The following is a 25,645-nucleotide window of genomic DNA, read 5'->3' as shown; positions in this document are numbered from 1 at the left end:
GCTGCGCTACCCAACTTCCAAGGTTGGGGTCCCACTCTCGCGAGCTTAGAAGACGATTCAATGAACATCAACGCTACGTCAAGCAGCATACCTCACCCATCATGGCGGTGACACCCACACAATTCGCACGAACGACGCGGACGTGTCAGTATATCACCTTTATGGCCCTTATCACTTACTTACCCGGCGTATAGCGGCCAATTGGAACGACGCAAAACGACGAGTCCTTGCGGCTTATCGAGAATGGATCCGAGCAGTATGATTCCCCGAAACGAATATCTCATCACACTTCTCGACTAGGAGGGGCACAAGTATTACTATTTCATAGTACAATTCAGCTAATGAGATACCTTTCATAGGCGCCTGAAATCCAAACGATGTACTCGGTTCCCTTCCCAGTCTCCGTCATCCGCACACGAATGCGACAAGAATTCGAGCGACACAGATTCGTAAACAAGTTACCGGTAATCGATGTACTACTCATGCAAAACAACGCCGAATACCAGGTCAGTCATTCGCCGGTCCATTATATAGTTACGGGTGTTGGGCATTCTAAAGAGAGGGATATAGTTATTAAGCTTATGATGGGAGCGTACTAACGATTTTCACGATAGGAAACCATGAATTTTTGGAAACAAACTACGCACGTCATGTCCTATTTCAAGACCGAGAACTTCCGGGGAGACGATAGATTGCCGGACAACTTCATGAAGGGTTTCCTAGAGGCAAGTTTCTCTACGCAGACACCTGGAAAACTCTTGGCTAACAGCATCTCAGGGTCGCAATTAGAAATGGGTATCGTCTCACTATATTGTACATAGCAAGACCAGAAGCAAAATTTATCACCTAGGAGGCTATCTGTCAGACTCCGAACGCCGCGAATGCTATTTTATCCGTGTTTTGTCATGCCAACTTATTCTCCAACCTTAGCTTCTGCTGCCGCCTGTCTCCGCCGTTCTGCCTCTTCCTGCCTCTTGCGAGCCTGTTCTGGGTTTGCCTCGAATCTTTCGCGCTGAGTCCAGAACTCATCAGCCACAACATCGCACAAATCTTCAAGATCTTGTAGACCTTTAGCCAACGCGGCGGCAGCGGTTGTGGTGTCTACAAAGAAATCAGCATCGCAACCAGGTGGCTTGAGGGTATACGATATGCACCCACCATATGTTTGGATTCTCAGGTTCATCTTGTCTTCGGAGGGATGAGGAATGGCGTATGCGCAAAACTCGACGTCGGGGCTAATATAATGTTTAGCTAGGTATATCAATCCAACGACCACAAATTCCACACGTACTTCTTCATTATAATATATCGCAAAGCGTTGCCGAGTGTGTGGCCCTCCTTTAGGAACTCGAAAGAAGCCGCGGTCTCGGAAGATCCAGGGAGCTATGTTTGACATCGTATTAGTAATATGTCCTTGGTAGAGCAGATGGGTGCGCTCGAACGTACAATTCGGACTCGCTGGGGTTCCTCCTCTTCCTCAAAAGGATCCTCGTTGTCCGATTGATCTTCCTCCATAGCATTGCTACCATCTTGTTCTTCAATGGGTTGTTGCGCCGAGGTGGGAGCATCGTTCATGGATGTGTCTACGTCTTCCGACGCATCATCGTGAGTTGTTGTTCGTCCCGGCATTGTCTATAGCGGAAAGTGGTGACAATGGTTTGTGGATATGGTGGAATCGTTAACTTTTTCTTACTGGTGTTGGTCGGCATTCACTGACGAAACTCTTCTCAGGTTGCGATTAAAGAGTTTTGGTGGGGTCTCTTTAGTTATCAAGCTTGGACGATAAAATTCATAGGCAAGCTTCTGCACAGTAAAATTTGATTGGCTGAATCAGCTAGATCCCGAAGATATTCCGGGTCCTTGTACGACCCACCCAAACATTCTCCAAGCATTTGGAAGTCTCCACTAAATATGAGGATGTATGCATCCGGCTCAGCTGTCTTTCAAATTGAAGCGATCGTCACTAATATGTCTGTGACCGTCCGAGAATACTCATTCTCGTCTCCTCATGCGCCCAACAGGAGTTCCTAGGTACCTATATAGCCAGTACTATTCGATTTTAATCTTCCGGAACTCTTGCGCATCTTACTACGCCTAGCTTTCAACGTATCTCCTGTCGACAGTTTTCTTCCCAAACTTCTCGTACAGCCGAAACACAGTACCAGCTCGTTCGCCTTTGCTAACCACCTACAATCATGATCAGTCATTAATGATGAGCTATACACATAGATATTCTCTACTTACTCCGGATGAAACTAATGGGTCATATACTAGGCCTTCGACAAAACTCATCGAAATGCTTCACGGCATCGACATAGCATCACCGACCATTATCGCCAGTTGGTAGTGGGTTCAATATCGTCGAAGAATAGATCAAACTCTATAATAGGGTTAAGCGTGAATAGCTGATTGCAATTTAGCCAACCTTTTTCGGAACCGTGGCAAATGGACCTCTTTCCAGAAAGATAGTCGAGTTCCCGTGTACCCCAAAATACTCCGGTCGTATTTGGGGAGGTTGGGTTCAGCGGCAATGGCTTGGATATCCCAAAGCAATGGCCTGAATTGAGATTGCTGTTCTTTGGTCATGCTAATAGCTTCTTGGATATGTCGCTCTAGAATCCGATTATATATGCCCGGCTCGACGAACACCGCATCTGAACTGTAAACTGGATTCCTATCCACACAGACGAAAGTGAGCTGCTCCAAGTTCGCCAGATGTCGATATGCTTCACACAATACTTGTTCGGCTGTCAATTGAGCGACAGCATCGTTTGAGTCCACATAATTCACAAGTCCTTCGTTAATAGCGATTCGACGAACTCGGGCAAGATCTTCTGGTTGAACCATCGACATAAATGTATTGAATAATGTCTCCGCACCTTCAAACCCCGGTCTTAGTCCGAAATAAAGTGTATCTCTTAGATTGTCGAAATAAATTCGGCCAGCGCCGGGGGATGTTCCGAATAGCAACCGATACCGTTTCAACGCTTCGGCCCGAGATTCCCTGCAGATATGTAGGTTGACTGGGATAGGGGAGGAGGATGCGTAAATTATCGGTCTATCGGTATCCTCTTGCAGCTGAGATGTCAAGATCGGTTCGTTGCTGTACTTTATCTCCACGATGCGCGGACCCGGCAGGTTATAAGCCCATATATTGAACCTAAGCTCAATCGGGAGCCGGGCAAAAAGATGCTTAGAAGTCTATCAGTATCGGCCCACACCCTAGTACCTTGCAACTTACAAAAATCTGGGGATAGCCTCCCATAGCTGACAATTTCTTGTCACGAACAGCCATCAATATTACGTCTTCCCGATAGGAAGATGGTGTGGCTTCGGCAATAATAGGGTCCCGAAACAGTGGTCGAGTATGCTGCCGTAGCCCGGAGCTATGGTAAGTGATAGAGGTGCGTCTGTTGGAATGTGATCTCGGGCAGAATTTACGAAAGCGTCACCCCACGTACATATAGAATCTTAACTTGCTCACACCCGATCCACAGATACGGATATCGCCAAGGCTGCGAAATGCCTGTCAAGCAAGCAAGCGATACCCATATGAAAGATATTGGTTAGGGGAGTAACACAATCGGTTGAGTGTTGTGGTACTTGCGCTCCGTTCTTCCCAGGGACAGATCCAACCTACGATTAAGGTACTCACAGTTATAAAAATCGTTGTGCCGACCATCCCTTGCCTATATGAGGACGAAGAAATCTTCTCTTTAGCGGGGAGAAATAGCATCAAAGCTTTAGAGCTATCATAGGATGTCCCAGTACACCCTCTATACTGCCAAGCACGAAGAGGGTTTAGCGCAGCGGGAAAGGCCCACCTCGACCCGACAGTTCGGATCCAGCACCAGTAGCTTGTCTCAAATAGGAAAGGCGAAACCTCTTCTAGCTAGCTACCTAGGTACATCTCTTCAAGGTTTGCTTCGACGGGTCTCTCTCTCGTCCGTCCGTATCACGGACATTTCGAAACTCACCGGTGAAGAATAGTAAGTACGGTATACCGTATTAGGATGCATTACGAAACCTGTCGTGTATCCTAGTCCATTTGAACTCGAGCAATTGTAACCGAGCCTTCGAAAGAATGGAAACACGTGAGAGAAGGACATAAGTCAGTACTCCCCCCAACTCCTCCACATACACTCTCGTGCTTCAAGCTAGAGAAACGGTGGTTTATCCTGCAGATATTGACCCGCCCTCCCTGGTTTTGTTATCGGCATTTGGCGTAGACCCAAATTAAACATTACTTTTCTCCAGCATTACTTTTGCATTCACATGTGCATGTATGAGACGTTGATACGTGGATGTATGCCATTTATATTTACCAACAGCTCGGCAGATAAAGCCATGGCACCGGAACCTGCGGATGGGCTGCCCCGTTCCGTTCTGTTGGTACCCAAACCCAACGATCAACCACCCGCATGCATACCCCAAGTTGGTACGTACGGACGTTACAATTAAAACGCCAATCTTATGATTCGTATACTATATGGCGTAATTTGACTCTTTAATATTATATAAGTCGGTGAGATACCACCCTATTCGTTGTCTCTAAGCAATCAATGCGGTGTGTCACGATTTAATAGCGTGAATAGCAAAACCTACTTAAATGCCTAGCCGAGGCACATCTCTAAGCTCAGCTTCAAAGTTAGCTTCACATATGCCAAGACGATAATCTAGAAACCAAAGCTTTTGCCTCCTAGATCTCTCTCGATCTCGTAGATGTTTGGGTGGAATCATTCCCCTTCAAGTCAATAGTCTAAGCAAGATCGACAAGGACATCTTGGGTCAAGCGCCGTATACCAGGACGTCGGACCAAGTACCCATCAACACGTTTCGAAGAAACGTGTCTCCCTTGCGTCGAGCCAACGTCACTTGATACTTTATGTAGCGACTAGATATCTCGAGCAAAGCAAACCCAAGACATCAAGGTCGAAGAACGCGTATATCAAAAAGTGACAGGTAACATAGCCAGCGGCCACGTTGCTAATTAAGAGCGCTCTGAGACAACCTATTTTGAAACAATTCAGGTTGGTTGGTTAGTACGCTATATAGGACGCCGAGGGGCTACGAGATAATTCCGCCATTAATCAACTAGCGATTCCCGACACGCTGGATATTCGACTTCATAGGTTGGTATAATATTCGAACGGTCAAAGGAGTGTCGGATCCGAAATTCCTGATCCCAATTCCCAGTTATTTCCGTTGGCGGATTGAAAATGTGTATTCATAGAAATATGCTGGGAATGCAAAACGACGTCCTAACATTGGAAGTTACATTAATAGCCACAACATATCCCTTCGTCTGTCGTTCGCCGCGCAGAACCCATATCGAGCAGTCTCGTTGGCGCACAGCGTCCAACTTCAAGTTACAACCGACCCCAGTCTACAAGCGAGCTGCGGGGCTTAGGATACGGAAATAAGACATAAGGGAGAAGAAATGCGCAAGATGCTAATAACAATATCCAAGGGACGCGCACGCAAGTCCCTACATATGTAAGTTATCCCCTTCGAAAAGAATAATCTATTAAACATTCCTGAGCCACCACATTTCCCTTCAATATTAAAGGGAGAGCGCCATGAGCAACCTGTGTTCAGGCCCTCGGACGTTTACCCCCTACCCCCGCAGCGCCAGTCCCAGTCCCCCAAATGTCGTGCATTTCCTTTTCCCTTAACCAACGGACCAAACAAACGGCCATAACCACCCAGCCTAACCATCCACAGATCATCGGCGAATAGATCTCGACTTTATCTGCAATATCAGCAAGATATTATACATATTTCATTTAACCAATGCAGATTTAGCTTCAGCTTCAGCTCTTGAGGTTTCAATTCAGGAGACTAGAACATCGCGGGGAAAGGGTAATAGATAATATGCATTAACATGAGCGCTAGCCCCTATGATTGGCTATATCCCCCGTTAAGCGCCCGCACGGGGTCTAAATATAGGGCCTTAACCAACCAATCCGCACCCAACGCACACCCCCAATTAGTCCAATTCCAAGGTCTATCACACGCATCTACAATGTGCATCGGGCGCCTCGCCCAGCTAGCCACCACCATGTAGGTAGATTCTAATCTCAACCGGCAAAAAGTGAGCCAGGGCAGGAAAATATGTATGCATGAGGGTATCACCCGGACTGCTATCCTTAGCACTGCGCGCTTCGCAGGTCCATACCGCTAGGTCGTTAAGGGATGGCTTCATCGATTATAGTCGGATAACTCACTGCACGTATTCATTCATATTCGACGCTTTTCGCATGTTAGGTTTGATAGAATTGTTTCTTTTCTTTTCGATATCTCATTAAAGTTACTCATTTCTTGAGTTATTCTATTTGTTTCCTTAATCGGTTTATTTTCCTTATCTGTTCGCTATTTCGTTTCGTTCTGGTATATTATTTTTTGCCCCTCGTTCTGTCGTCAACGTTCTGTGAAGGTTGAAAAGAGGATTACCGCATATACTCGCTCTCATACATCCATTGTCTCCCCCGTGTCTCGCCATCATGTCTTTCGATAATAAGGGTCCGGCGTCTATGACCTACTCCGAGGCCGATCTTCAAGATCCCTTATGCCGAGCGTGTCAAAAGAAGATACGTCTAGTCGATAGCGCTCGTCTTGGACTTACTGGACTTGCCCTTCTGTGCGGTCTCACTATCCTTGGGACTTCGGCCGATACCTTAGCCGTATACAATGCCACTCATCTATCAGGCGACTTCCATTTACCCCTATGGCCTGATCAATTCGACCTCCGACCCACGATAGCGCTTGTTATCGGCAGTAGTATTGTGGTTCTGGCGAATATTGTCTCTCTATTATTTAGCAAAGTTAAGATGGTGAGTACTTACAGTTCCGTACATAAGCGTAGAGCTCATGCTAAGAGTACCATAGCTTCGCAACAAGAATTCCGCCCATTCCGCTCTTTCTCTCGCGACGCCTTTTGTTGGATTTACGGCTGTGATGATTAGCATGATCTTCTTCTATGCTGTCAACGCCTCGAGCACAGACGACACGCTGCAAAGCTGGAGTTGTCAGTGGGGGTTTGCAAGCATGAGCGCGAAACCACATTTTGGTACCTTGTGTAACGAAAGTCGGACAGCCCTCTACTTGTCCGTCATACTGGTTCCGGTTGAATTGGTTGTTTTCACCGTGGCTGGCTATCAGTCGATTCTAGAGAGAAAGTTGATTGGTGCGATGCCGTCTCTCAAGTTTGGAAGCCCCGTGCCGTCGTCGTAAGACCCTATCGGGCAATAGGTGGCGGCCGCCTGGCTTTCAATCTGCACATAGCCGTGCGCCTACATCCAATAATTCGACGGTGGCCCCCATCTACAAGGAGATGCATTTCATGAGCGCGCGCCATTGTATGTATCTATAAGTCCGCCCTGATTTTAGAGTGGCGGTGGCTCTGCAAACTTATTAGATTAGGCTGTCCCGGTTCAGCAGTAACTGATACATACACATGGTGGCGCCGTGCTTTGAAATGTATCCCACTGTATACCTGTCGGTGCCCGTCTTGAGGATATAATACCTGGGTAGTGTGGGCGAATTGTGGCCGTAATCTGTATAACTATTGTAGTAAGCCATTAGGAAGGGTGGCGGTTCAATACATGTTATCTGAGTTGATTCTGCGTGTTGACGTTCTAGGTCACTCATTTTATACACCAGGGGCAGACTGATTGGTGCGATATCTCGGTTGTCGGTAGCTCATAATAACATTTAATTCAGATCTCACCGTCTCCAACATGAGTGATGTGGTAAAAAAGGAGTCTCGGATATGCAAGCAATTAAATTAAATTCCTAGGTATTGCCGTCACGCGGGCGGATAGCTGCGGCTCTGGCCTAGGGTGTGTTTGTTTGCGATAAGCAACCCCAACTATAGATGAGTGAGATGTCACTTTTATAAGATATCGTCGTCATCTCAATATCCGGACGGGAATCCGCGGGCGCGTCAAAATGAGTTGTTCTATCCATCTTACTAGGAAATTCTGGGGCTCGAAGTGACAGACTGTGTAAATTGCAATCCTCCCACTAAGAAATCATCCTGTCCGCCACATAAAATGTGGTTTTCCCGGTCGGATGCAGGTGGCCAAGATTGGTAGTATCATCGTACCATTGTATCGTTGCACGGGCGACGCTGTGTGTCCATGGAGTTCGATTGAGAATTTTCATGTCTTACCTAGATCCAGTTTGTCGTGTGCTTCGTGTTACAGTCCTCCGAAAAAAAGACGCAATCAATGCAGCCGGGCGATACCCAAGTAATATAGATAGGCATCTCTGAAATTTGAAGTTGAGCGGGATGATAAAGAAAAAGTTGGGATTCTTTCTGTTTTAATAGAAAGAAAGGAGAAACTTGGGGAAGTGCCCATAATTATGAATGTAGGTGTTGAACATGAAGAAGGTGCCATCAATTCGGCCATCCGGCACCCAACCTGCCCCTTGTGCCGTGTGTGCCTGCTTTGCTTTATGCAGTCTGACGACAACATGCTTGGAACTTAGCTTCATTGGAACTTTAAGTCGTGCAAACAACCCAGACATATAGAATCGTACCTTCTCATTTCATTAGTATTACTCCGTTGGTGTTTCCATGTTGTCTAGCAATTGGGCTTAGATTCGGACCTGTCCAGTTCCAACCTCGAATTAGTAAATCTCAATTTTCTACATCACTCACCACGTAAGACACACAACACCCACTCCAGGGTAAAATAAGGAACTAAGCGAAGCCGGTCATTCACCCCATTCTTTTATCATATTAGACTAGGGACTCCAACCCCAATTCCACGTCCATAAACTGTTTACGAGGGGGGTTAGATAAGGTCTAGATCTGGAATTGGTATCCCCTTACCCAAAACGGGGGCACCCATCCCCACGTCCTCTACACCTCGACGCTGATACGAACACCACATGCGCTAGGTCGATGCAAGGCAATCTGCCCATAGAGAAAAGAGCTGACAAGCCACTATCGCTATTAGGAAGCCTAGATTCGCCAATGAGGCAACGCCATTTCCCATAGGACACAAGACAAGACTATCCGCGCTATTAAACACCCTAATTCTCGTACAACCATGCCTCGACCAGAATCCCTCCCGGCTAGGCTTCCCCGTATAAACACACACATGAAGGATAACAATAGTTCTTCTGTTGTTTCTGTTCCTAGTACATCTTCCAACCAACGAAAGGTCCAACCTTCTCGGTCTTCGAAGAAGCACATAGTGGAAGGCAACAAGATGATGCGTAACATTGATCGGCCTCCACCTGGCGACCCAACAAGCACTCGAAAGTCTCAGCTACACCCGGAGCTCAGTAAGAAGAGAAGCGCCTACTTTGAGAGCGAATTTGCAGCAGCCAACCGGGATCCGGACCCGGCCAGGGCTCGCATTCAAAGTGAAGCCATTGTCATGGCAGATCTGAGGACGAACGTCATGGTGAGTTTATCACAATCAATTCAATACTCATTTTGCTTAAAATTGCTAATGCGATGGGACAGATCAAGGATGAATTCACTTTTATAACTGACCTTTCGTATCATTTGTCCAATAGATATCAACGTCCAGTGTCCTCTATTGTTATCAACCTGAACCATGGTTGTTGTATGATGTTTGGGGGCTCCTTTGAACCGGCGTACACATTGACTATTCACGCAATTCCCAGCCTGGTTCAGCCCACCACAAACAAGAGGAATGCAGCGCTTATACAACGCCACATCCATGAAACACTTGGGGTTGTAATATCGAGGGGTTATGTGCGTTTTGTCGCCACTCCCGAGGAGAATGTTGCCAATGGGGGCAAGACGATCGCTGCTGAAATCAATGAATCAAGTAATGCCACGACTGACGACAAGTCTGCCGAGAGTAGAAAGAGTGCCAAGTCGAATCGGAGGATTGGCGTTAAGGTATTTCCTTTCTCCCTTTCCCTTGGCTACGTAATTTGAATCGGATAATATGATCAGCTGCTAATCTTAGTGTATTAGTCTTTTGGGGGCTTCAAGTCAACTTCCATGACTGATCTAGCCAGAGTTCCAACGCCGCCACCGAGCACCTCGGACGAGACTACCCCAATCACAACTATACCAGAAATACCACCTACACCTCCAGCTGAAGAAGACAAGCTAGGTGACCTAGTTACGCAGAGACCAGTGAAGACTGCGCCGCGTCGCAGAAGCCTGCGATTTAGTCTGTTTAGTGGAAAGACAGCGGCTTAGACCCGGACGCTGAGCACTGCTGTGACTATAGTGTGGTATTGAACTTAATTTTCATTGGGCTCTTACCATGTTGTGGCTACGACGTATCGAATATGTATATCACGCAACCTTCACGATGGAACGATAGGGAACGAAGGTTGGCATACATCGCATCGCAGGGCTCGAGGATAGCCACGCATCGGAGTTTAAGGAATCAGCATATGTTTTGTTGCAAGGAATATGGTAATGTTTGTTATCTTTTGGTATGCTCGCGCAAAGGGACATTACCAGGGTGTGATGATATAATGAGTCGCGAGCCGGAACATAAGGATACCTTGATTGGAGGCACATAGAGTAATGAGAACATTCTACGATTAAACGCACCGAGTCGGAATCGTTCCGTCAGGAATCTTGCAGAGTTACACGCCGTCAGCTAGCCTAGGATCACGACAGCTTGTATCTTTAACGTGAAAGGCTGACAGTTATCGCGCATAGAATGAAACCTAGAGGCGGCCTCCTTATGCATTGAGAGTAAGGGTACACCGGATTTGAAACCGATGGATCTAAACCAATCCAAAGTACATCTCTAGTCTCAGAGTTCGGTCCGATCTTTACACTGCCGGATTACAGCGTTTACTGTATGACTTCGGGCTAGTGTTACGGCGGATAGGTCACTTATTTCGATTGCGCTGCCGGCTAGTGTAGAGATATGAGTAGTTCTCTTGAGAGAAGTTCGGGGATGATAAAGTATTTTACGTTTTGGTTCTCTAAATGAAAATGGAGATTTATATTTCCGGAATGAGGCGTATGATAGTCCAATTTTTACAAGGTAGTATGACATCAATTCGACAATAGTTTAAAAGTAATGGTACGAATTGAGATGATTTTATTGAATGGCTGAGAGATTATGAAATGTTTGCTTGGCAGCTGCAAAAGCAAAGTGTAAATCCTTCGACAGGTGCCAAGGTGGGATGTGACAGCTGAAGAGCATTCCCTACCCTTCCATTGTTACTCCCCCTCGGCCCCTCTATCAACTCCACCTTCAACGAACATTAATCAATCAATGATCTCCAGTCCATCCTTCGCGCTCATGTTGTTTATTCTTAAATGAAGTAAAAAAGACGTCCGCCATTCATGATATAGCATCTATGTCTGGTGTGTGGCGGAATTTATTTTCTCCTAAGTCGAGAAATTTCATGATTTCTCGGGATTTATTAATATTAATCTGGCGCGACACGGCGTTCAATTAATTCCAATTGATCTCGGGATTGAAGGTGATACTTCCCAAAAAACCAACCACCAATATTGGGCGAATCCCAGCTGAATGAAAAAGGAAAAAAAAAGACAGAAGAAATATCCTAACTTCTGCTGCCGCTCCACCGAATTATCCTTGCCGACGTCGTGCATCTCTGCCTGTTGTTATCTCTCCCGCCGCTATTTATTACAACCACTAGACGACGGCGAAACACAGCATAGAGTCATCATTGGTGCAACAGGCTAAGGTGAGTAAGCCCGCGCCAGCCTTTGGGGTTACGGCCAAGAGACATTATTCGTCGCCGCATAAAAGCTGACTCAGAATGCCTCATTTCACAGGGTCTGAGTACGACTCCAGTCGGACACACAACGTCCTCTTGTCCATACGGGACTCCTAATCTTTTTTTTCTTCTCTATCTCCATCGTCCATGTCGTGGAGGAGAGGGGAAGGAATAGGGCCACCGTGCATTTGATTACTTAACGTAACAGAGAGAGTAGTAGATCCCGGGGTCTTGTCTAGTTAATACTCTCTCAACATGGAGGTGAGACATTGATTTTGCCTTTTCTTTTCATTTTTCAACATTTTCCCAGATATTTTCCTTGCTTATGAATCAAGAAAGAAAAAACATCCCGCCAAAGCTGGTTTCGCTCAGTGGCACAAAAACCATAGTCGCTTGTTATCGCCGACGCTTTTTCAGGAAGGACATTGACCCCTCGACGGCTATGTAGGCCCGTGCCGGTTAGGTACTCCTGCTGCCGTCATATTCGATTAAATTTTTCCCTTTCAAATTTTTTTATTCTTATTTACCGTGCCGCCTCTGACACGCGGTCATGATGTGCAGTGGGTATATCGGGTTTTAAATACATTGTTGTCGTCATTTGTTGTTATTTTTATTGCTTTGATCAGGCAGCCGTTGAGTCAAGTTACGGGGGCCAAGCTTTGCAAACGGAGCGATTATTATAGCTCTTGATTACCATCATCTATCCGAAGCATCCTATCCTGGACGGGTACCCCGAGCTATTAGATTTGTACCACGGTGAGATCAGCAATGAAATCATCCCGGTCACTTCTTGTTCAGATTTTCAGGAGCAATATGCCCTGTTTTATTCGAGCTGAGCAACCCCCCGGGCCCGCGGTCTCTTCCCGTTATGAGATTTGATATATCCCTGGTCGAATTCGCCTGCATGCAGCCACCCAGATATCCCTATCTTTAGGCACACTACGATCTTGCATCTCACTTCCCGGTCCCGTGGACTCGGCAACCTCGTTTGCAGATTGGTTCGCTAGCTCGTCTTTCAGCCTGCCGACAAGTCACAAGATATGAACCTCCGGAATCTCGAATTGATCATTACAAATTCACTACTCTTTTGTGACAGGCGGCGGATATGAACTAGGGGAAAGATTATATATTCATACCAGGGGCATATCTGCTCCACTCAACTTAGCTTGTCGTTTATCTGTTCTGATATTTTTTGTTAATGGGCGTTCATTTATGTTGTTTTCATATCTTTCAAATTTATCTGCGTTATCGTTATGTCCTCTCGGCTTCGTGGTTTAGACACATTCAATATCGAACACCCCCAGGAACAACAATACGGGGCGCCATCTAGTCCCTCTAGTCGTGCACAACAGGCTCTAACAAGTGTGTTTGAACAGGATCAAAGACAACGGAGAAATGGCACGAGGGTACCCGAGCAGCCCCCTGACCTGTCATCGAAAGGGAAACCTAGGTTGCTCCTGATGGGACAGAGAAGGTAGGTCGTCCAATTTCCAATACCCGACGCCCTGGCTGATTTCATATAGGAGTGGCAAATCATCAATCTCGAGCGTTGTGTTTCACAAATTACCGCCTAGCGAAACATTGTTTCTCGAGTCGACCGCACGTATTCAGAAAGATACCATGCCGTAAGGTTTATTACCCATTAAATACGCGGTATCCTCTCTCTAACGCGATCTTATAGGTCTTTCATGGACTTCCAGGTATGGGATTTCCCGGGTCAAATAGACATATTTGACAACCCAACATTCGATATCGACGCGATGTTCGGCGAAATTGGTGCCCTTATCTGGGTCATCGACGCTCAAGACGATTATCTAGAGGCCGTAGCACGCCTCAACGTGACTATATTAAACCTCCAGAGAACGTACCCGAACATCAAAATCGAGGTATTCATTCACAAGGTAGATGGTTTATCAGATGACTACAAGTTGGATATCCAACGGGATATCACTATCCGAATCCAAGACGAACTCTCAGATCACGGGTTTGAAAATGCCCCCGTGACTTTTCACTTGACCAGCATTTACAATCACAGCATTTTCGAGGCGTTCAGCAAAGTAATTCAGAAGCTCATCCCTCGACTTGGAATACTCGAGGCGATGCTTACTAACCTTTGCCGTACTTGTCGTTTCGAAAAAGCCTACCTCTTTGACGTATTATCTAAGATTTACATAGCCACCGATAGCGAACCTGCGGATATGGCCAGTTACGAGATTTGTTCCGATTATATTGATGTCATAATAGATGTCACGGAAGTCTACGGAAGTTGGCCCCGCACTCAGAGGTATCGCGAATCTCTCGAGGGTCCACCATGGAACCAGAAGATCGAGGATCAGGTAGCTTCAGGTTGCGCCGAAAGCTGTATGGTATTGAGCGATGGGAACAAACCCATAATACTACGTGAGGTCGATAAGTACCTTGCGCTAGTTGCGATTATGAAGGAGGATAGTTACGACAAGATGCCTCTTGTCAACATGAACGTTGAGGTTGTCGTGCAGGGTGTGAAGGAATTCTTCGAGATTACCAAGCCGAAATGAATAATACCCGAGTATTATATAATTAATAGTCATCCAGCACCGACTGGGACATTTCGTTTTCGGGGCGGTGCTTATGGCTTTTTTTCTATCAAAAAGGTTATTCTCTCAAAACATTAGTGAGTCATGGCTGAAGGATCGGGATAGGCTATTTGGTGGTTCATGTTGACCGAGCATGAGTGAATGATCAGCTCCGAGGATCCTCGGTGTTAGCATGCGCTCGGTCAAGTTCTAAAAGGCAGAAAGTTGAATATGAAAATAATTCCACCAAAGAGTCAAATATTATTGATGTATCCACGTGCTTAATAAACATGAAACTGCCATTCTAAAGGATTGCGGCTCATAAACTTCATTTAAAAGAGTTTAGTTCGACATATCGTTCCTAAGAATTGAGTTGCATTATGCTTACGAAGCCACCAATCACATTGGCGATCTTATACGCGTGGGCATAAATAGGACAGTGCTTTTCTTTGGGGGCTGTGCTAGGATTGGGGACTTAATATTAAATAAAATGAACATCGATCGTTATTTTGTCATTCAAGATGGAAATATTTCGCGACCGCGATTGTCGTATTAAATATACCAAAATCTTTTTCCCTCTAACAGGGGAAGCTGGTGTTTAATTCAATCAGATCGGTTGAGTTTGAGAGGTTGTGAACATTGAAGGTATTTACTTTGAAGGCGCATAAGTATCGGTGTACAACTCAGGAGTTCCGGGTTTATAATAAGTCCTTTACGTATGTGGCTTTCTGCGGATTACGGATTACTCGGATTCGGTGTGATAGTGGCGGTTCTACGCATAACTTGATACACATCGTCGCCGCCACCATGCACGGTGTACGCGGATTTATCCGCTCTCTAGCGATTACGATCGCCGTTATCGCAGCGCCTGCTGTCGCGGAATCTTCCACTACTGCGGCTGTTTCGCTTAGCCAACTTGCGCTGGAGAAAGTGCTGCAGGATGGGCGGGAAGTGTTTGGGGATATCCATGTTTCTTCTACCAATGGCTCCTCTTATGCAGATTGGATGTCTGAGATTCCGGATGAGACGTTATTGGCGCATCTTAGTATCCCTGGGATTCATGATGCGGCGACGTGGAATTATAGTCAGGATACCCAGGATAGTTTGAAGTTTGCTACGAGGTGCGATGGCGTGGAGCAAAAAGAGGCCATGGTGTATAGGTGCCAGCGAAGTGGGATTGCGGAGGCGTTGGATGCGGGGGTGAGGTTTTTTGATTTGAGAGTTGCGGCGGGGACGAGCGGGGAGGATGTCGTTTTTGTATGTGCTTTGATTTTCAGTAACCCCGAGGACTTCTACTCAGAAGGATTATTGCTAACGTTTTTCGTAGTGGCATAGCGCAGCCCTAGTTTCAGCTCGCGCCACCATCACCGATGTGCTTTTCGGGTTCTACGACTGGCTCTCGCGCCATCCGTCCGAGGCCCTGCTGCTCAGCTTCCAATACGAGGGCGGCACCCAGGCTAACGCCACATTCGACGCTGCGGCCCAGGGGCTTCTTGTCGATGCCCTGACATCGGATGCTGCGAAGTTGTTTATACGACAGAATAGCGGGGTATTGGGAACGCTGGGAGAGAGTAGAGGCAAGATTGTGCTATTGAGACGGTTTGATCTAGATGGCGAGGATGAAGGGAAGGGGGTGAAATTGCCGGGGCTGCATTTTAGTCCGAGCAAATGGCCTGATAATGATCCTGAGGGCTTTGAACTGGCGTATAATGAGCAGACCAATGCGACGGCGTACGTGGAGGATTATTATGAGCCCGATGCTCTAGGGGAGACTTCGAGTGTGTCGGATAATGTTGGCGCAAAGGTGGATGCAGTGAAGAAGCACCTAAAACAGGCTGCTACTTCTTATTCTACGAATAGTAGTGCGAGCAATAGTGGTGCTAGGAGGGATAGCTTGTTCATAACGTTCACGTCTGCTGAGCATAATACTAATGACCCGCCTGTGTACCCTCAGACGATGGCGCTGGGGAATGGAACGGATATTACGCCTGACGGAGGTGTGAATCATCAACTCGTTTCGTTACTGGGCGGGGAGTTGAAAGGGAGTAGGCTGGGTGTTGTGGTTGTGGATTTCTTCGATGAGCCGGCGGAGTTAGTTGGACTCATATTGGGTTCTCAGCCTACGTTATAAGTTTCACGACTTGGTCTGGAAGGCACAGCTTGGATATCACTTTACTTCAGGCCTAGACTGATGAGTCTTATATAACTTATGTCTATTCTAGAATAATGCTAATAGGGTGGCTATTAACGATGACTACGGCACTATGATGCTAGTGTAAATGCCTTGGTATGCGTAGCTATAGCGATGAGTTAGGGATACAAGTCGGAGTCAATAATAGAGTTATATGATGGGACTCTTCGTGATAGGAGTGGTGATAGTATATTCGGTCACACTTAGAAGAACGCTTCCTTCTCTAACTGATAGAACCATAGCCTAGTTCCACGAGTGGGCCTATGGTCCTACGTCCTCGCTGGTCGAACACTTAGAGCTAATCAGGGGCGGGACGATCAGCCTGATTCCCGTGTCTCGAGATAGGGTCATGACTATGATATCGCGGCGTGGATAGGTTATTATCCAGCAAGGCGCCTGCGCCCCGGCCTGGGAACGACGACGGCAAACCAAAAAAAAAAAAAAAAGAGTCAGTTCAACCCGCCAACAAATACCCCTAAGAAATAGAGGAATTGGCAATTAGGGAGCGCCAGAAACGCAGAAAACTACGCAGTGTTATGGTAGTCCCGTTGGGAGATTCCTCAATCCCAACTAGATACATGCAGCTCTCATCCTGGATCATGCTGCCCGATCCTTGATAGTCCACCGGGACCGACAAATTCGAAATGACGATGTTCGAACCTTTCCACCCTAAACGTGTCCTCCCACTGCGATCCCATAGGAAGTTTCTTTCCCAGTATCCACAAGAGCACTCGAGAAGCCAGAAAAAAGCAATTGTCATCATCTCGTTCATATTGCTAAGCACATAATCAGAGGCGACGTAAAAAATCGAGAGATTGTGTTGCATAATCCAGTTCGTGTGAAACAAGCTCGGTCCGTTTAATGAGTGATATCTTCTAGAAGGGTTTCAGGCATATATATTAATTTTCTGGATTTGTTGTGGTATTTGGAATTCATCCAGCCAGATACCATAGGCTCGGAAGATATCCCAGCGGCCCGGTTCACCGGTTCCATTCAACGAGAGCGGAAGAACTGGTCCTAACCTCTGCGAACACTATAGTCCAAGACATGGGGGCAAGAGCCTCCCAACCATAATCGTAATAATGATGTTAGAATGGAACTCCAAATAAGCATCGGATGCCAAGACTGAGTATAGTACCCTACTTTGAGCATGCGCATCATTTATACGCCAGGACTATAATGACGATATCCGCGGAAAAGGGGGACGACGTCGAATTTGAGGCCGTATACGGAGAAGGCGAATATCCCCCACGTCGATTGAACCAAGTTCGTTAGACTGCGTTGTCAGAAGACTCGAAGTTGGGTTGAGGATATTACAAAGGAGGCTGTTATGCCTAGCTGGGTAAGGAATTCATGGCACCAAGTACCTGATCCATGATATTGGATCCTTTGAGCAATTCCACTTGCCGGGACCAAATCACAAAGACAATCCTTTCTTGGTCGTCATGATTGAAGTAAACATGACTAAGCTCCTTCAGAGTAACACATTGTAGCCTGCTGTAGGGTTGTATTATTGAATGGAATCATTGTTTGGAGTTAGAGGACCAGAGAACCAACGTGCAGGATGTCGAAGGAAGATGGCCAACCTCCTTCATAGAATCCAAGAATGACTAAATGACTCCATGTGATAGGGCATCTATGGGAGCGCTACAGACGCAGATACTCCGGTAATAGTCTCATCGCGAGATTGGCCTTCCAGGTACGAGCTAGGTTGAAGGATCCATGGATATACTATAGTCTAGAAGTCGGAGGTGATGCCATAGAGGGCAAGCGTTCTAGAATAAGTTATGTAATCGTCAATACTACTAATGTCGGTGCGGAAGAGCTGCCGCATATCACGTATGAATCTTATCCAGGTTACCAGGTTGAGGATACAACGTATCCACGATATAAGGGTCTCGATGATCAGGGGATCAAGGAGTCAGTCAGCCATTCCGGAGATATACCGGACGTCGATACTGATCTTATGTCAGATGCTTATTGGGTGAAATCCGGAGAGGAATAGTGCATCATCAATTGATGAAGCTATCCCAATCCTTTCAATAATTCTTACCCAAGGATCATGAGGTAGGTCCTCTTAGGTAAGTGAATTGAATCTTTGTAATCGCGACTCGGTGTATGGTCCGCTACCCCTCGAGGATATTCATCCTTCTAATGTACGTAGGGCTTGTATTGTTACCAGTCATGATGGGAATAAGTAGGTGGAAACAAATGAAGAAACAAGAAACAAAAGATCCTAGTGATAAGTTTGGAATCAGATTACTAAGTTGGTCATAGTGAGGTACTTAGTGAGGTACCGATCCATGTAATCAAGCATTAAACATTAAATATTGACGTCGTAGAAATTAAAAAAGTTCCTTAGCAGCTAAGTAAGGTTCTGAAGGAGCATTAAACTTTATGTAGGGGAACGGCCCGGTTGGGGGCCATAATGATGGAGATTGCGAGATTGGTCTGTGCGACCAATCGTTCTTTCCGAGATCTTATACCGAAGATCAAGCGGACCTACCTAAACAATTTCATTGATTCCAAATCAAGAGGCGTAAAACGGCATCTTCCTTTCTTCACTCCACACAATGTTCACAATGTTACAAGGAAACATACCGTTACCAACGTCCATCCACACACAGTATACAGAATTATGTGGAAATTCCTATCACATTCTCCAACCGGAATTAAGGATCAATTGCGCGAAACGCGTACACACGTGACGACGATGATGAGGTGTCGGCTAGGTGCTTGTCTAGATGAATTGTCACCAACTCATCGGTGTGAGACAGTGTTGGCGCCACCGCAATACATAACATAACACAACCATCTAATTCGCTACGCCTATTCCGTAAAATAGAGAAGATGAGCACATACGCCAAGCCTGCCGAACGAGCGGAGTACCTATTCTATTACACCGAATCTCCATCTTCGTAACAATATCCCACCGGGAATAGCGAATAGCGAAGATCCGAGATTCAGTCTCCCTCTTCTTGCGTCATCTAGGATAAACTATTAGACGCGATTTTCTCTATGTTCTAATTTCTCACTGGCAAGACATACGACAGCTAATATACTAATTCGGTTTACCTCAGCACTATCCAAAAGATAATATCCATCACAACTGAATGTTTTAATAGACATACCAAACACGTGGGAATCACTATGTTAAAAGGCGGTCCGGATACCATGAACCGCCCGGAGTATCCGTGTGCGGCCAGCAACCTTGCCAGCCTTCCATTACAACTACTACCCGTCCAAGTCTCCATTTAATTTCATGCAAGTGCCGAATTTTCACCTTTTTGCAGGGATATGACTGGCCGCCTTCGCAGCGACGAGACGCTTGGCCTGCTTGGCCGATGTCGATTTCCTTTTTCCTACCTAGGTACCCAGGTACAGGGGGGAACGGTCCTCATCGAATCTGCGAGCTTCGAGGGCGCATCGGTTCATGATATTCCATCCCAAGCGGCGATCCAACGGTAATTCTACCAAATTGTGACACGCAAACTACCCATGCAGTTGACGACTGCAGTATTAATGCAACCATGCAGGTTTAATACCGTTCAAGGGCAAACCAATCTGTGTCCAGATACACGGATTTTCTACTTGACGATATTACTAAACAAATCGGTCGGGTCTTCATCCGCTTTGTGTATATGCTCCTATGTCCATGTAACGTAAAGATTATCGCCCTCCCTTACCCCCTTGACAGCCCGCTTTCTTTCCTAAGCTGGGTAACCAACCTACTAGGTAGGTAATAAGGCTCCTTTAGTAGGTGATTCGGTCAACCTCGGCCAAGACAACATTGGCTTGGCTTGGCTCTTCGGGCTCTGATTTCTTTTTTTAGCTTGCGTGGACAATGTTCAAGGTAGGCGGGTCGCATGCATTCCCTATGAACCCCCACCCTCAGATCACAACCTGCAAGAAACTATCGTACCTGACAGTTGCGATTAGGGCTATTGCAAGCGACAGTTCGACGACTATAATGTTCCGTTTCTATTGCATTGAGCTTTCCAAAATGGCAGGTGGTTCGCTCCCTTTTTCGAGCAGACGCTCTAGCATGGTCCAAAAAGAAATGAACATGGCAGTCGAGTCTGGGCTTTCGGACTATCCACCCGTACGACACATTTACCTTTATTCCCCATCATGGATCTACATTCGACGATCAAGGATTGGATCAAGTCCGGGGCCAGGCAGCTCCTAAATTTTTTCAACATAGGAGCTCTCGGAAAATATTCCTCATCCCATCTTCCTCCAGAATGTTCTCTAGATATTATGGCTATCGAGAGACTATGAGGCCCTTTTTCTTGTTTCTTAAATATGAACATGGCGTGATGCCATGGCACCAAAGTTGGTCGTGCAGAGAAGAATTGTCCCATGAGTTATCATATCACCGCCAAGTAGTTAGGCGATTGACTTTCCCTACCTCATTATGCATGCGATATCGTTGCTCAACCAACTCATACCCTGCTGCAAGCGCTTGGTGATTTCCACCCCTGTGGAACTCTTGTTTCTCCTCTACCCATTTGTTCTTTTACAATGTCGAATCATGGTTTCCATTTTTGACATCATCTACGTACATCTACGTACAGTACGTACTTCGCCTTTCGACCCTGGGATCTCATCACACCTGACCAAGCATGGGACATGGGGCTCGGGCACATTAACTATATCCGAGCTTCACTTACGATTATCTTCATCCTTACTGGCAGCTACCCTCCATTAGTGTGTACTTTTGTGGAGAGGACCCTAGTATGCGGACAAAGGGTGGATGAGGTGGGATATAGGGATATGGATCTTAATAGGAAGGGTGTAGGTTAGAGGGAATGTCTGTTTGTAATGTAAGACCTCTGATTACTGAGAACCACTTTCTTTATCAGAGCCTCAAGCAAGCTATTCACCCTGGGTTCCTAGGTAGGTAATAGGTATATGCTAGTTTATGTAACTCCGGGCCCTTGTTTCCCATTTATTATAAACACCTCATGGAGCCCTCCCTCGTTTACGCGAAGTCGCGTCTCTTTTCTACTCTACTTATCAAGCTCCTGCCCTCCCTCGAGTTTCCCTACTTGATATTCGTTTCAAAGGGACTTGGATAATCAGACAAGGCAAGATGAGTCGCATACTCACATCCACAGCCCTCCTTGGGCTTTTAAGCCTTGTCTCTGCTGCCGGTTGCCCTTTTGCCAACCCAGGTGCCCTCCACTCTCGAGCAGAGGGTACTGATGACCCTGTGCTCACAGCCCAGGTCGACGATAGCACCGGCTTCTTCACGGACGATGTGGGCGGACAGATTACGGAGCAGAACAGCTTAAGAGCTGGTGATAGAGGCCCTACTCTATTAGAAGACTTCATCTTCCGTCAGAAGATCACACATTTTGATCATGAACGAGTAAGTCCAATTATACCCTCATCTATAGTCCATCTCACCGAGCTTATCAAAGCTCGAACTACCAACATACGAATCCAAATTTATCTGCAATCTGTAATGTAAGAATAATACTAACAAATCATCAGGTCCCTGAACGAGCAGGTATTATCGCATGATCAAGCTTACTGTAGTACAAAAAACTAATAGGCGTTAGTCCACGCAAGAGGTGCTGGAGCTCATGGCACATTTACAAGTTATGGTGATTGGAGCAACCTAACAGCAGCATCGTTCTTAAATCGTGCGGGCAAAGAGACGCCTGTCTTCGTACGATTCTCTACAGTAGCCGGATCACGCGGAAGCGCTGACACCGCCCGTGATGTACATGGGTTTGCCACGAGATTGTAAGAACGTTCTGCTGTTGTACTACTTGAAACATGTTTGCTGATTTGTACCTAATTAAGTTATACTGACGAAGGCAACTTCGGTATGTATTGCCTATCACTTACCTATAGGACTTCAAAACTAATATTGTTAAGACATTGTGGGGAACAACATTCCAGTGTTCTTCATCCAAGATGCTATCCAATTCCCTGATCTAATCCACTCGGTGAAGCCGAGTCCTGATAGTGAGATACCTCAGGCTGCTACGGCTCATGACTCGGCTTGGGATTTCTTTTCTCAACAACCGAGCACGCTTCACACGCTCTTCTGGGCTATGGCTGGATTTGGTATTCCCCGAAGCTTCAGACATATGGTCGGTGAACCTTGGCATGCCATCTGAACCTAATGCTGACGTATTCCATAGGATGGTTTTGGCGTACACACATTCCGTCTCGTCACCGACGATGGTGTCTCTAAATTGGTGAAATGGCACTGGAAGACGAAGCAAGGAAAGGCTAGCTTGTACTGGGAGGAGGCACAGATCCTAGCCGGAAAGAATGCAGATGCTCACCGACAAGATTTATTTGAAGCGATCGCGGCCGGCAATGGCCCCGAGTGGGAGCTTGCCGTTCAGGTTGTCGATGAGGATAAGGCTTTGGCATTTGGATTCGATCTCTTGGACCCCACCAAGATCATTCCCGAGGAGTACGCCCCTCTCCAGAAGGTTGGTGTTATGAAACTGCACACGAACCCGACGAATTACTTCGCGGAAACTGAACAGATCATGGTACGTCTCACTCATCTCGCTCGCTAAGATAAGCGCACATAATGGCAAACAACGAATCTCCTAACACAAAATGTAGTTCCAACCTGGACACATCGTGCGAGGTGTGGACTTCACCGAGGACCCTTTGCTACAAGGCCGAATCTTCTCTTATTTGGACACGCAATTGAATCGTCATGGTGGTCCCAACTTTGAGCAACTCCCTATCAACCGACCCCTCATTCCCATCCACAACAACAACCGTGATGGTGCTGGTCAGAATCTAATCCACAAGAACATCCACCATTGTAAGTACCACCACTCTCTTCACTGTAGATATGAGCTAACACGACATCAAGACACTCCTAATACACTAAACGATGGATTCCCACAACAAGCAAACCAGAACAGCGGACGTGGATTTTTTAATGCACCGTCCCGTGGCACCACCGGCAAGCTCACGCGGGGTCTATCATCGACCTTCGACGACCACTGGTCTCAACCACGTCTCTTCTACAACTCACTTACCCCCGTAGAACAGCAATTTCTCATCAACGCCATCCGCTTCGAAACCAGTCATCTTACCTCCACCACCGTGAAGCAAAACGTACTTGATCAACTCAACAAGATCAGCAACGACATCGCCGTCCGCGTCGCCACAGCTCTCGGCCTCGATGCACCATCCCCGGACCCAACATACTACCACGACAACACCACTGTCGATATCAGCATCACTAACGCAACTCTACCAACCGTCGCTACCCTCAAAGTCGGCATTTTGGCGAGCACATCGAAAGCTAACGGCACGAACTCGCTCGACCAAGCTAAGAACTTGAAGGAAAGCCTCAGCGCAGAGAACATAACTGTCACAATCGTAGCCGAGAGCTTAGTCGACGGCGTCGACAAAACGTACAGCGCAGCCGACGCCACAGACTTCGATGCCGTAGCTGTGACCTCCGGTGCTGATTCGGCGGGTCTATTCGCGTTAACAACCGGGGGATTAAGTCCATTATACCCGCCTCTTCGCCCGTTGCAGATCGCGAACGCGGCGTACCTTTTCGGAAAGCCGGTTGCGTATTTCGGGGGCGCTACGCCTAGTGATCCGTTAGTTGCGGGTGGTGTGGATCCTAAGGCTGAGGGGGTTTATGTTGGCACGGATGCTGCGGATGTTGTTAAGGGACTTGTGGACGGGTTGAAGACGTTTAAGTTTACGGGGAGGTATCCTGTTGATGCTACATCTTAAGTGGATGGTGGAGAAGGAATAAAAATTAAGAGAGGATGAGAATGTCTTGCGATGTGAGCGGCAAGGAAAGGGCCGGGGAGGTCTGGATACGGGTTCTTCAGTATGTAATTATTTTCACTTGTGTTTTGTATATACTTATTGAGAGATCAATGGCTGTCTTATTGGATAATTAACAAGCTATTCAATTGCGTGACTCTGGATTTTGGTTGATTGTAGTTACTAGACGTCGTTTACTCATCTAGATTGGAGTCGCAGATACGACTTAAGATCCACTTGCCGCATCGTCTAGGTTAAGAGTCTACGTAGAAACTTACCTTCCATTATGTATTCAGGAATATTAGTGGCAGCCATATCATTGTATCATGTCGACAATGTTGGGAGTAAAGGGTAGGAGTTGCGTTACAGCTACATTGAATATATGTACTCGAGGATAATTGTGATCACAGCTGGAAGGTAAGTGCGATCTAGATTCCCAGGGGCATATTTCCGGTTGAGTCAATAGAGAAACCTTCTAAAATGGCTCTTACGACACAAGAAACCTAACTCTACGGCTATCCAACTCAAATATGCGTAATAGTTCTAAGAAAAGGGGAACGGCACTTCCATGATGCTATTCACAACCAGATTCCTTCCTAGAGAGGTCATTCTACTAGCCCAAGGAAAGAAAGCAGAGCATTTGGTCAAAGTTAAAATGAGACGATCATCTAATAAATACGCTCACGCCTACCTAGTAGTTAAGTTGATCGACGAGTAGATCAGTCTCCAAAGTCTCATGCAAACCTTGAGTGACACCATATCGAGATAGTACCTGCATAAAGACGAGTTCTCCTAGACATCTAAGTTCAATAGTAAAAATGACTCAGAAAGCTTCGTTAAAAACGAAGCAGCAACTTGAACAAGAAACGCCTATATAAGACGCTCCCCATACCTGATCGACTCTCTTCTCTTCCATTCTCTCATCCTCATCATTTTGGAAAACACCTACAAGAGTCTACTGATACCGCCTATGGACATCAGGGATACCACCCAAGCCTCTCTCTATCTCCTACCAATGTCTCCTAGGTGCTCACTTATATATATTCCCCACAAATCACTACGATCAAGGCCTCATGGTATATTAGGGAGAGTATGACGTCCTGACGATACTTCAATTTCCCACTCTGCCGCCCCACGGCACCAATTCCCCCAGTCACGCAATATGTGTAGGGGAATATCTGCTACTCTACTCGAGAACCAACCTCAAGCCCACTTACGATTAATATCGGCACCCGAAAATCCTCACCCGTATCATTCTACGTGAGATGATCAACGATGTGCTGGAGTCAGGTTCGTATCGCCCGCAGGACGGTCGTTCCGCGCCGGGCGATAAACCCGCGCTTCACATACAGGGTGCGCGTGCTGGCGTACAGGACATCTTACGTGACCAAACTACACTAAGGAGGTCTCCTAA

At 46.5% G+C, this 25,645-nt stretch overlaps 8 protein-coding genes across 8 annotated transcripts; 6 read left to right on the top strand and 2 right to left on the bottom strand.

Annotated features, from left to right (window-relative positions):
• The first annotated feature begins 25 nt into the window (after positions 1-25).
• F4822DRAFT_11906 (NADH dehydrogenase, alpha subcomplex, subunit 6) lies at positions 26-851 on the top strand. Its single transcript, XM_051452574.1, has 5 exons — positions 26-144; positions 195-256; positions 360-506; positions 615-725; positions 778-851. The coding sequence occupies exons 1-5, from the start codon at positions 102-104 to the stop codon at positions 787-789; spliced, it is 375 nt and encodes a 124-aa protein (XP_051319181.1). The 5' UTR covers positions 26-101; the 3' UTR covers positions 790-851.
• On the bottom strand, positions 731-1,899 carry F4822DRAFT_11882 (RBP11-like subunits of RNA polymerase). The gene is made up of 4 exons (XM_051452570.1): positions 1,447-1,899; positions 1,292-1,383; positions 1,159-1,235; positions 731-1,101 (listed from the first exon to the last, which is right to left on the bottom strand). The coding sequence occupies exons 1-4, from the start codon at positions 1,627-1,629 to the stop codon at positions 914-916; spliced, it is 540 nt and encodes a 179-aa protein (XP_051319180.1). The 5' UTR covers positions 1,630-1,899; the 3' UTR covers positions 731-913.
• A 400-nt stretch (positions 1,900-2,299) lies between these two features.
• On the bottom strand, positions 2,300-3,527 carry F4822DRAFT_11986 (uncharacterized protein). Its single transcript, XM_051452580.1, has 2 exons — positions 3,242-3,527; positions 2,300-3,192 (listed from the first exon to the last, which is right to left on the bottom strand). The coding sequence occupies exons 1-2, from the start codon at positions 3,293-3,295 to the stop codon at positions 2,392-2,394; spliced, it is 855 nt and encodes a 284-aa protein (XP_051319179.1). The 5' UTR covers positions 3,296-3,527; the 3' UTR covers positions 2,300-2,391.
• A 2,879-nt stretch (positions 3,528-6,406) lies between these two features.
• F4822DRAFT_11697 (uncharacterized protein) lies at positions 6,407-7,323 on the top strand. Its single transcript, XM_051452552.1, has 2 exons — positions 6,407-6,833; positions 6,889-7,323. The coding sequence occupies exons 1-2, from the start codon at positions 6,504-6,506 to the stop codon at positions 7,231-7,233; spliced, it is 675 nt and encodes a 224-aa protein (XP_051319178.1). The 5' UTR covers positions 6,407-6,503; the 3' UTR covers positions 7,234-7,323.
• Positions 7,324-8,770: 1,447 nt separating this feature from the next.
• Positions 8,771-10,245, top strand: F4822DRAFT_11671 (Tautomerase/MIF). The gene is made up of 3 exons (XM_051452549.1): positions 8,771-9,419; positions 9,482-9,886; positions 9,965-10,245. The coding sequence occupies exons 1-3, from the start codon at positions 9,060-9,062 to the stop codon at positions 10,193-10,195; spliced, it is 996 nt and encodes a 331-aa protein (XP_051319177.1). The 5' UTR covers positions 8,771-9,059; the 3' UTR covers positions 10,196-10,245.
• Positions 10,246-12,962: 2,717 nt separating this feature from the next.
• Positions 12,963-14,246, top strand: F4822DRAFT_423871 (GTP-binding protein GTR2; the record flags this gene model as incomplete). Its single annotated transcript, XM_051460052.1, has 3 exons — positions 12,963-13,183; positions 13,233-13,334; positions 13,391-14,246. 3 exons carry the CDS (start codon positions 12,963-12,965, stop codon positions 14,244-14,246), a joined length of 1,179 nt encoding a protein of 392 aa, XP_051319176.1.
• A 413-nt stretch (positions 14,247-14,659) lies between these two features.
• F4822DRAFT_11613 (PLC-like phosphodiesterase) lies at positions 14,660-16,663 on the top strand. The gene is made up of 2 exons (XM_051452541.1): positions 14,660-15,521; positions 15,592-16,663. Exons 1-2 carry the CDS (start codon positions 15,072-15,074, stop codon positions 16,393-16,395), a joined length of 1,254 nt encoding a protein of 417 aa, XP_051319175.1. The 5' UTR covers positions 14,660-15,071; the 3' UTR covers positions 16,396-16,663.
• Positions 16,664-21,550: 4,887 nt separating this feature from the next.
• F4822DRAFT_435652 (CATB protein) lies at positions 21,551-24,195 on the top strand (the record flags this gene model as incomplete). The annotated part of the gene is made up of 8 exons (XM_051462224.1): positions 21,551-21,829; positions 21,955-21,970; positions 22,023-22,209; positions 22,270-22,292; positions 22,345-22,562; positions 22,614-22,976; positions 23,053-23,260; positions 23,312-24,195. 8 exons carry the CDS (start codon positions 21,551-21,553, stop codon positions 24,193-24,195), a joined length of 2,178 nt encoding a protein of 725 aa, XP_051319174.1.
• Between the last annotated feature and the right edge of the window lie 1,450 nt (positions 24,196-25,645).

The sequence above is a fragment of the Hypoxylon trugodes genome (genome assembly GCF_022578975.1).
Source record: "Hypoxylon trugodes strain CBS 135444 unplaced genomic scaffold F4822scaffold_1, whole genome shotgun sequence".
NCBI lineage: Eukaryota > Fungi > Ascomycota > Sordariomycetes > Xylariales > Hypoxylaceae > Hypoxylon > Hypoxylon trugodes.
Note: the sequence above shows the minus strand (reverse complement) of the source record. Positions and strands in the feature narration are given on the sequence as shown.